The 14,692-nt window shown below is 42.1% G+C and overlaps 1 protein-coding gene across 4 annotated transcripts in view; it reads right to left on the minus strand.

Moving 5' to 3' along the window:
- Positions 1 to 14,692, minus strand: part of KCNQ5 (potassium voltage-gated channel subfamily Q member 5) — a 567,853-nt gene that overhangs the window by 21,682 nt on the left and 531,479 nt on the right. For all 4 annotated transcript variants that reach the window (XM_082474194.1, XM_082474192.1, XM_082474193.1 and 1 more), the window contains one exon: positions 3,137 to 3,245. In XM_082474194.1, coding sequence (XP_082330320.1) covers positions 3,137 to 3,245 — 109 coding nt within the window. The remainder of the gene's footprint in view (positions 1 to 3,136; positions 3,246 to 14,692) is intronic.

Genomic DNA, 14,692 nt, shown 5'->3' on the forward strand with positions numbered 1-14,692 from the left:
TACATGCAGATTTTCTACTGCATGGAGGGTCGGGGCCCCTAACTCCTGCATTGGTCAAGGGTCAACTGTATAGTGGGAGTTGGGTGTGTAAAATGTTCAAGAGTTTATCAGTTTGCTTGTCAATCTGTTTACTTCCCTGCTAATTTCATCTTTCTATTTAGAAATTAATTTGTATGAGTGGATGAAAAGAAATTTAACATTGTTTGAATTAAATCATTAACAAGATAGATAGAACTCTTGTTAAAAATAAGTTCCATTTCCATCCCCAGAGATGAGTTTGAAAACACATTTCCAACAACTTCACGCACTCCAACTAAATAATATTTTGAAAAAAATCTGTGGTAATCCTGGAGGAACTATACAAAACTAAGTATTCTGTCTTTTAAGGCATAGTTTGGAAATATCTAAGAATTGCTGTTGTTCACTACTATAAAAAGTGATGTCATTCATTAAAAAAACAAGTCTCAGTGAATTTGGGTAATAGAATCCAGATGAATTCAGAGAATGACCTTAATCATCTCATTGACCGAGAATATTTATTCTCAAAAATAACTAGAAAATGTCAGATGCTGAATAAATATTAATAACTGAAAATAAGAATTCCTACTTTGCTCTTGTGAATGTAATCATATTATTTTCCATGCTGTCATCTCATACATATTTTCTGTTACACATTTTAATTTTAATTTGTCTCTTAGGAGAAAACTATTATTATTGTAAGCGCTACTGGAAGATAAAAGGCATGTTCAGGTAGTCATATTAAATAATCAAACAACCAAAAGAGAACAAGGAAAACGCCAAAAACAAAGTCGTCATTTTAGAGTTGAATAATAGATGGCTGGCACTTGCCATCAGTGACATACACAGAAAATCCTGTTGAAGGTGCGCTGTGAGCGGTGGGCATGTTCTGGCAAAAGCACTCTAGTCAACTGATGTTCAGTTTGTTATGTAATTAAACCCATGAAAAGGACACTTTTGCATATGATTTAGGGACTTATACCTGCAAATCCTTTTCAGAAGTGCTAATTGCGGTGGTTGGTCCTTTAATTTTTAGAAATTAAGTTCTATCATGAGTCAAAGATTTCCAATTAAGTTATTAACTACTGACTGTAGCTATTATGTTTTTATAGAATCCAACAATTTTAAATGGAACTTAGAAGTGATTAAAAAAAAAAACGCACCAAGCAGAATCAGGATACAGGGAAGAAAAGCACCCCATCAAGAGTTATGAAGTAGCAAGCAGAAAGCTTCCAAAATCCACAAAAAGGAGAGAAGTGTAAATAATAAAGTTCCTGTTAAAAATAAGAACCAAGAAAGAATTCTGAAGAGCAAGGGAATTCTGCAAAGGACTTTACAAAAATCAGTCAAGTTTCCAGAGGAAGGGATAATAACAAAGTAAATCGCAAGCTGCTGCTCGCTCAAGTGCTGAGCTGGCAGAATAAATCTATTTCATTTTCTTTTTTGCAGCTCAGGATTCTTTGTGCAGGTTGTGAGGCAAAAGCAGAAAGCTTCAGAAGGTCTCGGGAAATGACACAAATTGGGTTAAGTATGACTTTTAGGAAACTTAATCTGGTCCCTTAGATAAGATTTTACTGTACTTGCTGCAAATTAGACCAGGGGTCTCTGCTGGCTGTAAGGAATGGACAGAAAGAATGTCGAGGTCACTTTGGGGCCAGCAATGCCCCGTAGAGCTTCCTGCCATGATGGAAACGTACTATGTCTTCTCTGCCCAACACAGAAGTCACTGGCTATGCGTGGCCACTGAGCACTTTAGATGTGGCCGTACCATTGATGAACTGAACTTTACATTTTATTCCATTTTAATTAATTCAAATTTGAATCGCCTGGTGTGACCAGTGGCTACAGTGTTGGACAGCACAGGACAGATCCTTTCCATCCCATCTACAACTGAAGGCTGTAGGCCTCATTTTACTACATATCCTTGGGTTTTCTGGGATCAAATATTACCCAAGGCTTCTGGGATACCCCGGGGCAGGGCGATCATATCATTGTCCAAACTGGGAGACTTTGAGAAAGACATGGAGTGTCAGTAACAGTCATGATGAGACAAGAGGCCCAGGACACACAGGACGGGACGGGACGGTCCCCCATCCACAGGGTTGTTGCTCGCAGGTTCTAGAGGGAAGTAACTAGGCTTGACTTCACTTCTGTTTAGGTGGCTGCTACAGATAATGTTTAAGTACCTTCTGGGCACACAGTTTCATCATATCACGATTTTCTTTGCCCCCATAAACATTTACCAAAATCTTTATAACTCACCTCTACTCTCCCAGTGACCCCCGACCACAGAGTACAGCGATGTCTAACAGGATGCTCAGACCAAAGTACAGAATCCATCATATTGATGTCCGAGCTTAGACTGCGTATCTGGGTAGCTAACCTGGGTTGGATATTTTCAGCTTTCCTCAGGCTTTCCGGTAAGAGGCAGGAAAAGCCAAAAAGAGCAGAGGCATTTCTCTGCAAACAGTCACTCTGCATTCCCTGACAGATACACGTTCTCCCAAAGGGATGACACGGGGCAGGCTGAGCAGCAGCAGTTCATTTAGTCCAGATCCTGGATTGTTTGGGGGAGTGGATCCTGGAAATACAAATACAGGTTGCCTGGGACCCTCTCAGTTTTCTGCCATCAGCAGAGGAAGTGTGTTACAGTCAGACTTTACAATTCTATTTCAGCAGGACAGGAGCAACCCCCAGGCTTCCCACGTTCAGAAGTCAACCTGCTTTGAAATAGCAAAGACGGACTCTTCTTCGACACGAAATACAGAACATGGATTGAAGCACCAAGGCGTACAAATAATTTAAAAAATCCAGTTGTATCTATACGCAGATGTCCTTAAAGCAACAAATTCACACAACAAGCCAATTCTCACGTAATCTGTCCGGTACGGCCTGGCTTTTCAAATCCCACCCACCTTTTATAACCCATCTCATGTTGAACACAGTCAAGTTTTGTATTAAAAAAATATTTCAAAATTTAATAGGCATGGCGATGAATAGGAAAAGAGAAAGGAATTATTGCGGGAGATTAACCTGCAGGAAAGAGCATTTAGCAACATAGTGATTCAGATAATCAGGGGGAGGTTTCAGAATCATTTTGTCAGAGGTTTTCACCAACCTGATCGCCCGAATGACAGTTTTCAGTGGTGGGGTGAGGTCCTCCACGGACACGTCACACTGGCATCCTTTGTCATCATACACGTCGTCGGTGCCAAGCGCCGTGTCAGCTGCAAGAGAAAAGGGCCAGTGAGGTAGCAGCACAGCGGCAATTTAAAACTTGTTACCGAATTGGTCTCACATAGGGATGGTGGGGAACTCACAGACTCGGCTTATAAATCGACACGTATAAGGTCGGCCAATTGTTTTTCCCAGCATTATTCTTTCTCCTTTTCCTACGACCTAACCGATCTCATGTGGTTTGACATGACTGCCTTTCTGAGCTGTTTTCCACGGGGAAATGGGGCTGCTGACACACTTTCTTCCCGGTAGAGGTGATGGATTTGTGTCGATCCACTCATGCTCTTTCGCCCAGTTCTTTTGAAACGAACAGCCAGAGTTTAAATAACAGCTGTCTGGAGTTAGGAAAGCAGTTTTTGGACATTTAGTGAACTGGCCTGCATATACAGAGCTTGAAGCCCATGGCACTGACCCCGGTCGTCTCACGCCCTGAACGAGTGTGCTAAGCATTCGGATCCAAGCACACGGACTCCCCGTCGGTTACTGGACGTGGGCAGCCCAGGACAGAGCTTGCTGACGACAGCACTGCCCAGGCCGAGGGCAGATTCTCAGACTGGATAAGAAAATCAGTTTCCCGTAAACCGAGCAAAATAACTTTCGGCTTAACTGCAAAGTTTGACAAAAAGGCAGGGTTACAATAAACCCCAAATTACTAAGAATTTATAAAAGTAATAAGGAATAAGCACATCACTGCAGCTTGGTTTTCAGTAACAGAATACTGAAAGCAGGTTGAAATTCCCGTAACGAGGAATAGGTTAAATAAGTATTGGTAGGTTTATTTAATGGAATATTGAGAATCTGTTAAAAATGATGACTAATGACTGGAAAACTGTCACAATATATTATTAAAGAAACAACCTATATCTGGGATTAAGAATGGTTTTATTTTTTTTCTGCTTGGCTATATTTTCTAAAATCTCTGCAATGAACATGTATGATCCTGGTAATAAAGTAACAAAAGTGTACTCAGGAGAAAAGACTTATGTAGCCTCCAAACACTACTTGAACCTCTTTACTTATTATTTTTATTTTTTATTTTGGCCGCACAGCTTGCGGGATCTCAGTTCCCTGCCGGAATCCTAACCACTAGGCCACCTGGGAACTCCCCTATTTGAGCCTCTTTAAATGTTGACGTGACGAAGGGACTAAAACTGCTTTTTGTCTCCTGCCCTGATGAGTGATCATCTACTACGTCATAAAAGAAGGAGACCTTGCCATGGGCTGTCCTGGTTGGGTTACAGGTCCCGAAACGCTGTAGGAGGCCCATTCACTGGAGCAGTGCTCACATCCGGGATGCAGCTGGTGCATCGCTCGATTCAACGATTCACTGTGTGTTTACTCGGTTTATGGTGTGCTGGGAGCAGGGGTGGTGAGGGGAAGAGATACAGATGGGTCTTCACAGCTCTCTGTCACGGACCCTCTGGCCTTCTGGCCCCCAAGCCTCCTAGGTGGGTTCTCCAGAACCACCACTTCACAATAACAATCATAATAGCAACCACTCACTGAAATGTATGCCAGGCGCTTAGACAAAGCTTCTGCACATATTAGGTTTCTTATTTACAGCAACTGTACAGGTTGGTGATGCTGTGCCTGGTTTTTAGACGCTGATGTTGAGGCTCCGAGAAGGTAAGCATGATAAATAAACAGCATAAAAGTCAGGGTCCTTTTGTTGTTGTGAGGTTAGTGGAAAACTTTTTCCACAGGTAGGTGCTGTCACAATAAGCACAAAAGTAAAGAGAGTGAAACTATAATGTTTGCACTGACTGTAAAGTGGAACGGGGAACGTCCCAAACGGCGACAAGACAGTTTTCTCCCTGCCCCCGTCCTGCACCCCAGTAAGACCTTCTGTCTCTCTGGTGGTTAGGATTAGGCTGGGCAGAGGATGGGAGACATTGTATCCAAAGCCATTTTATTAGGGAATTTCATTATACCACTTAAAACTTGATTATTCAAGGCATAAATCAAGCTCTCAGTCTTTAAAAACAGTTTTTTCTTTTTGTAAGTTTGGTCAGGGCAAACTAATAGGAAATACATCTTTGCTGCCATGTGTTGAAGCAAGGGCTGAGTTAGAGAATTTTCCCCCTTATTCCAAAGCCACAAAAATGGGGTAAATGCCATCTTTCTGTTTCGTAAGTATCTTGAGACGTCCATATTCTTTCCAGTGAGGTTAATGACAATTAAATGTTCTTCTCAGGATTCCTAGAGGCTTAAAACCCTGCGTGACCTCTGAGGCACCTGGGCGGGGCTGAGCTTCCAGCCACGGCTGGCTCTGTGCTCTCCGCTCTCCGAACACACCGCTGGCCCTCTGCCCTGGCATTTGGAGAATGTGGGTCATGGGAACAGGAGCTCACGTGAGCACCAATCTGCAAAACCCCAGTCCTGAAGGGCTGTGTGCCAGAGGCGTGGGGTTCTCCCCAAGCCATGCTCCGCGTGGGCGAGCCTCTGTGTCTGCCCCGCGCACGCCCCGTCTGTTCGGGGAAGAAAGGAAGCTGAAAATACAGCCCTCTGTCTCCCCCAAGCCGCTCTGGCTCCTAGTAATTAGCTGTGCTCAAGATTTGCTTTCAAATACTTTGTTCCCCCAGGTTTTGGAAACTCTATTCCATAGTTTTTGGAAAGAGCCACTTGGACCTTACATGATAGAGAGGAGGTAAAGAGAAGATTCTGGAAACTTGCTACGTCCAAAGACCGTCTTCCTGTTCCCACTATAAATTTTGCCATCAACATGCAGGTGTTTATGAGAAAAAGGGCAGGTAGCTTCTGGTTCTTTCTCTTTGTCACCTGCTCTTACAGATTAGATTTCTTTTTACATTTCTTGACAAAATGATTACAGTGGTTTTCAACCTTGGCTGCATGTTAGAAGCACATCTCAGTACTCAGGATGGGCTGGAACCCAGGCCTCAGAGTGTTTACAAAAGCTCCCTGGAGGTGTCCATGTGCAGCCAAGAAGGACCACTGACTGCAAGTGGAAAACGGTGCCCCTGGTTTCCCCCAGCCGGAGCCGGGGCACGTGTGTGTGTGACTAGTCTGCCATTGGACTTGGGCTCATCTCCATGTTTCCCCTCGCATCACCAGTGTATTTTGCAGTTTGAGACAATATAGGTGCTTCCCAAGACAACAGGAAATAATCACATCATAAAAAACAGAAAAAGAAATCCCTTACGGGATGGTGACTTGGGAACAGGTTTCATCATCTTATTGTTCAGCCTGGAGGCCTCGGCTTTGTGAATTCCAGCCACTGTTTTCCACCCCTCAGTCACCTGAGACCCGCTCTGCAGGCCGTGACCCTGTTCTCTTTCAACGGAGTCACTACTGTTCTTACACACAAGAGACTCACATGTTCAGAGACAAAAATAAAATCAAACTGTCAAAACCTAGCAGAAAACATGTGTTTGTCTGTGGAGGAAATGGTAATGGCCTGATGTTTGGTCACTAAGAGGAATTATAAAGGAGACAGCTGACCGCCTTGGTCATGAAGACAGAAAATGTTGCCACCTGAAATGACCAAATTATAATGCAAAGGAAAGTCCTGATTAGGAAAAAACTGAAAGGTATAAAAAAGCTTAATATTTATAATATATAAGAAGCTTATTTGAATGTATCACAATCCAAAATATTAATGTATTATACAAATAAGTCAGTCAGGAAAGACCACCAGCCGCAAAAAATGATAGAAAACTTTTCAACCTAACTAGAAATAAAAAAAAAAAAAATTAAAATTATTTGCAAGTATGGACTTATACTTACTTAGTAGCAAAAGAATAATAACTAATACTAACAAAACTGAGGTGACTCTGGTACATTTTGACATTGCTAGTGACAATGTAAATCAGAACAAAGTTTTATGGCACGAAAAAGTTTAAAAAAATTTAAAATCAACAATCTTATAGTTTTATACCAGAAAAGTTATCTTTGGAAAATAATTTCAAAAAGAAAATAAAGATAGCTTAACGTAATAATTTTTATTGCATCAGTGACTATTTTAGAGAGACAGTTACATAAATTTCAATGTCCCAAAGTAGGAAACTGTAAATTATAGTATTTGACCATGCTGATGTACTACACAGCTACGAAAATGATAATTATGAAGAGTAAATGGTAGTATGAAAGTATTTTTAAGTGTTCATTAAAATTAAAATATGAAACCAAATACTACGTTGATTAGAACTATGTACCATGATATATAAAAAGAAAAGCAGCTAGAAGTAGAAAACCAGCTAGAAGTGAATATATAAAAATGAAATTAGGTGTATCAGGGCATAAGACTACAGATGATTTACATTACTTTTACTGGGTTGGCCAAAAAGTTCATTCAGGTTTTTCCGTAAGATGTTACTTAAGGAATTTAAAGATTTTTTTCCATCACAAAAAAATATATGTTGTTTGAAATAGAGTATTTGAAAAATAGGAAAACAATTAGAACGAAGAAAATAAAATCTTCCCAAGTTGCAGAACTTAAAAGAAACAACTACTGTAATATGTTTCTTATAGTAAAAATGTGAAAGCTACAAGTTCGCAATACATTTTAGGCATTTAAATGGACCACGTAATGATTCTATTTCACTGTGCTATAAAGAACACACGTTAAAAAGGCCACTATCAATGGTGGTGATAACTAATTTCTTACAACCTGTTATGAAGTATAATTGATTTTCCAATTCTGCTGCTGCTTGTCTTTCAATTACCTTTTCCCCGCTATCATTTCCGATACCTTAAATATCATCTTAAATTTACAGTCTCCACTTCAGCCACGTGCTAGTTCAAAGGCATCTGCTTTAATCCAGCTGAGTTTAGAATAACTGCCTGGGTCCTGATGCAGCAGCACGATATTATTTTGCTACGTCCTTGTTTGGGGACTTTCCTTCTGTTCTGTGCTGGGTGCTGCTGTGTCCTCAAGACACTAATAAGAAACCCAGAAAAATACTCCCGATAATATATTTTTTGTCCTAGACTTTTGCCTTTTCAAATAGTTTTTATTTTAACTTTGTTTTTCTCTCATTATGACAGTAATGCACGCTTCTCCTAGAAACTTTGAAAGTTTGAATTTTAAATTAAATCAAGGAGAATGAGTAAAGGTTTTTGTAGTTCTAACACCTGGGCAAATCCTATTAAATTTTGGCCTCTTCCCTTCCAGTACCTTTCTTTGCATCAACTGATGTTTAACGTCAAAGTCTATTTCTCAACACCGATTAGAAGTTGTACATCTCTGGTTGCCATGGGGGGGGGGGGACTTTGCTTTGATAGCTCAAAAGCCCTTATTCAGCCTCATCTTATTATATAGCTGTTTCATCTCATGCTCCAGCTACTCCGGACGACGAACAGTTCCTCAAGGTGCTGTCTAAGCATTATTACCTTTGGCTACTCTCCCAAGGGCTACCCTCTACACACCCCCTTTCCATTTTTTTTGGCTGGCAATCTGCGGGTGCTGAATTTGCAGTGGACAGATGAGTATATGCATAGACCACCCCAAAATGAGAAGAACATCGGAATATTTACAACAAATCTCTTGCATTTCAGCATGCGTATAACTCTTGCGCCGTGTTGAAAACCAGAATTTTATTTTGCGGTTTAGCAATTCCTGTTGATTTTGAGTTATCCAAAGCCAAGAGCATGAGGGCAGTAGGACAGAGTTCAGAGCCTCAGATCCAGCTTTCCAGACACAAGGCTTTTGAGTCTGTGGCCTCCGGGAAATGCAGCCTGAACCCCAAGACTGACTCAGCCCTGTCCTCCTGTTCTGCGTACATATCTCTTATATCTGTTGTTTACAACCCCCTTCCTCGGCAGACAGTGAGCTGCGAGGGTAGGGACCACATCCTTCATCCACACATCCTTCTTCCCGGTATCTCCTCATCTATGTACCTACCACCCCCAGAGCCCTGACGGTGCACGTTTGCTTCGTGAGTGAAGCATTTCCCCTTGACTCCAATAAAGTCTGGATGTAGGATTTTAGGACTGGATTTAGGACCTTCGTTCATTCAGTCCTTGTGTGTGAGATGGTTTACAAAGGTGAGCTGTAATTTAAAATATTACACTGCAGACTGGAAATATCGTGCTCATTCTACACAAATGAAGGAGCTGCAGCTCAGAGTGAAAAATGACGTAAGTGGGGCTTTTAAAATGGGGCCAGAGCCGCCATCCCAGAGGAACTGCCTTGCATCCTGTTTTCTGACCCTGTGAACTGGGCCAAACTGCCAGCATCCCAAGAAGTCAGCAAGAATGAGAAAACCGTGTTGAAGGGACTGATGAAAATGAACCTTTACCTGGTGACCACTTTGCTGGACTAATCAGTGAAGTGCAAATCTAATAGCTTTACTTATCAGCACCAATGGACTCTTCTTAAGGGCAACCTGTCTCATCTTCCTCTTACTTGTTTCATTAAAAACCCTGATTCCCTCTCCTGTAATAGGGACACTATTTGTGTTTCTACCCCAATACATGTACCCCAAATTGCAATTCTTTGATCCCAAATAAATGCTCTTGCCTCTTGAATTGGTTTCCTGTTTTTTTTAGGTTGATATCAGTGAGCTTGGATGACCTGCCCAAGATACAGGGTTATTAGGGTACAGCAGTCCTTTTAACACTGAGATCGCGCCTCCCTGCGCACAAATCTCCCCGTGTTTTGCAAAGCAAAAGCTCGAGTCTTCAGAAGGCCTGCAGGGCCCCGTGTGCCGCCCCTTCTCCCACCTTCCCGTCAGGGCTCCCCTCTCTCTGTTCCCTCCAGGCCCCCTGGCTGCTCCGGGCACCGTGCACCTCTCTCCCTAGGGCTCCCTCTGGGGATGCTCCCTTCCAGATGGCCTGGGGGCTCCGTAGCTGCTGAGGCCTCCGCTCAGTGTCAGTTCTCCAAGAGAACCACCAGGACTCCCTTACCCAAGGCCAAGAGTGTCATCTTGTTCTCTGATGTATCTCAAGTGCCTGGAACAGAGTGCCTGGAACAGGGTAAGCAAACTAGTATTTACTCAGGGAACCAGTCAGGGTGAGTGACACTCGTCCACTCCATCTCTCTGATCGATCACAAAGTTTAACGCACTAGCTAACCACTGGATTTGGCCTTATCGTTTTCTCTTTTACTTTTTTTTTTTGTTGTTGTTGTTGTTGTTTGTATGTTTTGGTGATCTTTCATGACTAGATATACTTTGAGATCCTACTGTGGAAAAAAGATCCAATTTTTCCTCAAAGTGTTTAATTTTTATAGGATTTAAAAATAGGATTTTCCCCCAGTGGTCCATGAAAATATTTAAGAGGCAAAATAAGTTTAAAGTAAAAGCATGAATAACTTCTATAGCAGAACTCAGGAAATATTTGTTGAATAAATATGGTACACTGCACTTTTACTTTTAGGTTGACACGCAACCTGTAGGTCCACTTTAAATTCTTGAGTCTATAAGTTTACAATTAGTAAATAATAGAAGAATTTTAACATTAGTACAACCAGCAGGAGGGCTCTCTACCCACATCCTCCATATAAATATAATAAAGAAGCCCATCCTGACTTACTTTCCTCTTCAGGAACAATGTATACTAATGGAAATGTAAATATATTACAGTGAGATACAGTGTAACTTCATAAATCACTTTTGGATACTCACTCCCCTGTGCATTTCCAAATGTGACCTTTAACCCAGTGCTTTACAGTGTTAGTACAGCAGGGACAAAGTGTGAGATTTCAGTCATGTGACCATTGTTCACTCAGTTCTGAATCTTAGAAGGTTTGGAGGAAATAGCTTAAAAGTGAGTTCTCATTAAGAATTTGGAAATCACCTCACTGAATTATGATAAAAATAAAATATAATGCTATAAGGAAATTTTTGATCCATCTGTGAACATTTTCTCATGAATTTTTTTTCTAGGCTGTAGAATTAAAATGCTATAGTACTAGGGAAAGAATTCTGAAAAATAAGTATTTGTTTTTATTGAAAAAAAGTCCCAGTATTCATATCTGTGGCCTCTACTGGTTTCAAAATAAAACATCCTTTTGAGTTTTTAAAGCAATATTCTAGTTAAAGAGCTACTTTTAATATTTTGAACAGGTAATTGCGTTTTCCTGTGTATTTTTACCAAAGCAGATGCAAATGTTGTTAGCACAATTGAAGATTATAGATTGATAGAGACTGCATAACTCAGCTGTGCTTGCTGTTTATTTTAGTTTTTGGTGTTGTGACATTCTCTATGTGGAGCGGAAAATTTGGGACCCAAAATACAGTCGTGGTACCCATAACAGAAATGAAGAGGTACATTCAAATACACTATCAGGGGAAGTGCAGCTGACCTTTTTTTCCAAAAAAGACTTAGATCTAGATTATCCTGTGACTACCACATTCTGAAAAAATGGCTCTATGTACCATGAAAACTCCCTCAGCTCCTTAGAAGACTTTCACAGTGAAGAGAAAATATAACTGGCCTTTGACTGGACTTGACAACTTTGCTGTTGGCATGGTCTAGCATCAGTTTCCAAATCTGCTTGACTTTTAGACACAATAAGAAACACACTTGCTATTGCAATCTAGCGTGCGCACGCACACACACACACACACACACACACACACACACGATAGAAGCTCCCTTCTAGGTTAAGACGGTAGAATGAACATACACATGTAATCTTGATCCCTCTGAAAAGCTCACTAAAACTATAGTGATGGGCTTCCCTGGTGGCGCAGTGGTTGAGAATCTGCCTGCCAATGCAGGGGACACGGGTTCGAGCCCTGGTCTGGGAGGATCCTACATGCCGCAGAGCAACTAGGCCCGTGTGCCACAACTACTGAGCCTGCGCGTCTGGAGCCTGTGCTCCGCAACAAGAGAGGTGGCGATAGTGAGAGGCCCGCGCACCGCGACGAAGAGTGGCCCCCGCTTGCCGCAACTAGAGAAAGCCCTCGCACAGAAACGAAGACCCAACACAGCCAAAAATTAAAAAACAAGAAAAACCTATAGTGATGATACTTTTTAAAAAGACTTAAACACATAAAAGGATAGAACAGCAGGGGAGGCAGCAACAACATAACCTTGAAAGTAGGAAAGCAGCTGGGCAAGTGAGGTAGCCGACTAGCTGGCACCAGAGAGAAAACCCCAAGCCAAGGCTGGGAAAAGCCGAGAAACAGCAAAAGTCACACTTCAGACAAGTCGGGCAGCACTCGGTACCTGCGGGGTGACTGACCGGAGGGAGGTTGTGTGCACCCTGCCTGCAGCCTTGGGCAGGGCTCCGCTCCTCTTCCAGCAGGGTTCTGGCTGGGGGGCTTTGCACGAGGGGTCCTCAGGCATGGGTTCCATGCGACCATACACAGCTTGAATGCTGACAGCCCACTAGCGCCCGGTCACCGTCTCAACAATGGCAGCAGGACCTGCACCTCCAGGTAGGAGTCTGGAGAAGACCTCTCTGGGAGTCTGACCGGCCCAAGACGAAACAGCTGAAGGTCCTGACCCCAGAGGTTTCCCAGGAAACGGCTGACCCAGATCCACCCATGGGGAAGGTCAAGCTGACCGCCCCCCGCCACATGCTCGGAAGTTTGTCACCCTTGTTGGATCCCAGACTTCTCTGCGAGGAGACACCCAAAGCTTACTAAATGCCTGAGGAAATCGTCCGGTACAAAGAGATCAAGATCAACCCAAAACGAAGCAAAAGAAAACACCGTTATTAACATCTTCACAGAGATAAAGCAAGGTACTACATCTGTGAAGCAAAAACAGGAAGCTAAAATAGAGGGACACAGTAAACAATCACAGCAACAATAAAGAACCTTAGAAACGATAGGTTTGGATGATAAAGTCGGCCAGAACTCCCCCAAAACAGAACAAAAAGACAAAGAGGTAGAAAATGGGAGAAAAAAGAAGAAAGTCAGATGGCCGGTCCCCAAGCCCTGCCTCTAAATAATGAATTTCCATGAGACAACAGAGAAAATGAAGGGAGGAGATCATTTAAAAAAAAACACAACATTTTAAAACAGAAGGTCACAAATTACCAGTTTGAAATGACCCCGTGAGTCTCCACTATAGTAGATAAAAATACATGTGTGCCCAGGAAAATCATTATGAAAATTCAGAACACTGGGGACAAAAGCGGATCCTACAAAGTTCCAAACATAAGACAGACAAAATCACACCATTGGTTACGTACAAACATCAGAATGGCTTTGGACTTAACAATCCTGAAAACAAGCACACCAGGGTACAATGCTTTCAAAATTCCAAAGTGACATGATTTCTGGCCTAAAATTGTATACCAAGCCAACCTATCAAGCAGCATGAAGATGGCAAAAAGCCATTTTCTGACGTGTAAGATCTCCAAAAAAATTTGCTTTCCTTGTACTCTTCCTCAGGAGTGTTCTGGAGGACGCACCCCATCAAAATGGGGACATAAATCAAGAGAGAGGACGGCCCGGCGCAGGAGACACGGCTCAGGATGAGGGTGAAGGAAACCCCGGGTGGTCGCCGTGGGCCAGGTGGAGACGCTTCCGTCCATGCAGGACTGGCGTGACCCGTGTGCAGGCACGTGGTTGGGGGTCAGCAACATGCCTTCCATCATAGGGACTAAATCAAGACAGACAAAATCATGAGCCCCTGTAGGCTGGGAAGGCAATCTAGAAGAACATCAAAAGGAAGCCAGAAGCTAACATCTGTGCAGCAGGCCCGGCTGAAAGGAGGGTGGCATCTCCAAGAAACACCACCATGGAACTGGATCATTTAACTGACACAACTGACCTTGTGAACAGTTTTACTGACGGATTATTGGAAGACGTGGGAAGAATTATGAAAGCAACAACAGCAAGAAATAGGCATTTATTTACTACTGGAAAAACAAACAGTAGTAGTACAATATAATACATACAGGTATAATGTAGACCCTGAATTCTGACTTATCAAAAAATTACAAAACTTAGATTGGAAGGATGGGAGGGTCTGCAGAAGGGAAACAGTGAAAAAAGAGCTAAATCTTCATTTACTAGAATTTTAAGTTAATAGAAGATGTTCAAAATTGATTAAACAGAAGTTAGCTGTATGCACATACTATTGAAAAAATATGGACATTTGTTAAGTATCAGAAGAAACAACAGAAAAATAGAAATGGCTGCTTCTGGAAAGAAATCCTGGGGGGTAGAGTGGGAGAGCTGAGGCAGGGAAACATCATATTCTGATATAAAGAGTTCATATTATTTGACTTTTTATTTATTATTTTAAATTAAACTTTCAGTTTTGTTAGTTGTAACTACAAATTCAAATTTGTAATTGTGGAATCATATGCAGTTGAAAGAAATAATACCGAGGTCCTGTGTACCCTTTATTCAGTTTCCCCCAGGCATAATACCCTGCAAAGCTACAGCACAATGTCACGGCCAGGGTGTTAACGCTGATACAGTCCAGATACGGAATGTTTCCACCGCCACCAGGAGTTCCCATGTTGTCCTTTTACAGCCACACTCCTCCCTCCCATCCCCCCTCCGCCATGACT

Source organism: Balaenoptera physalus, assembly GCF_965194825.1.
Source record: "Balaenoptera physalus genome assembly, chromosome: 9".
Lineage (NCBI taxonomy): Eukaryota > Metazoa > Chordata > Mammalia > Artiodactyla > Balaenopteridae > Balaenoptera > Balaenoptera physalus.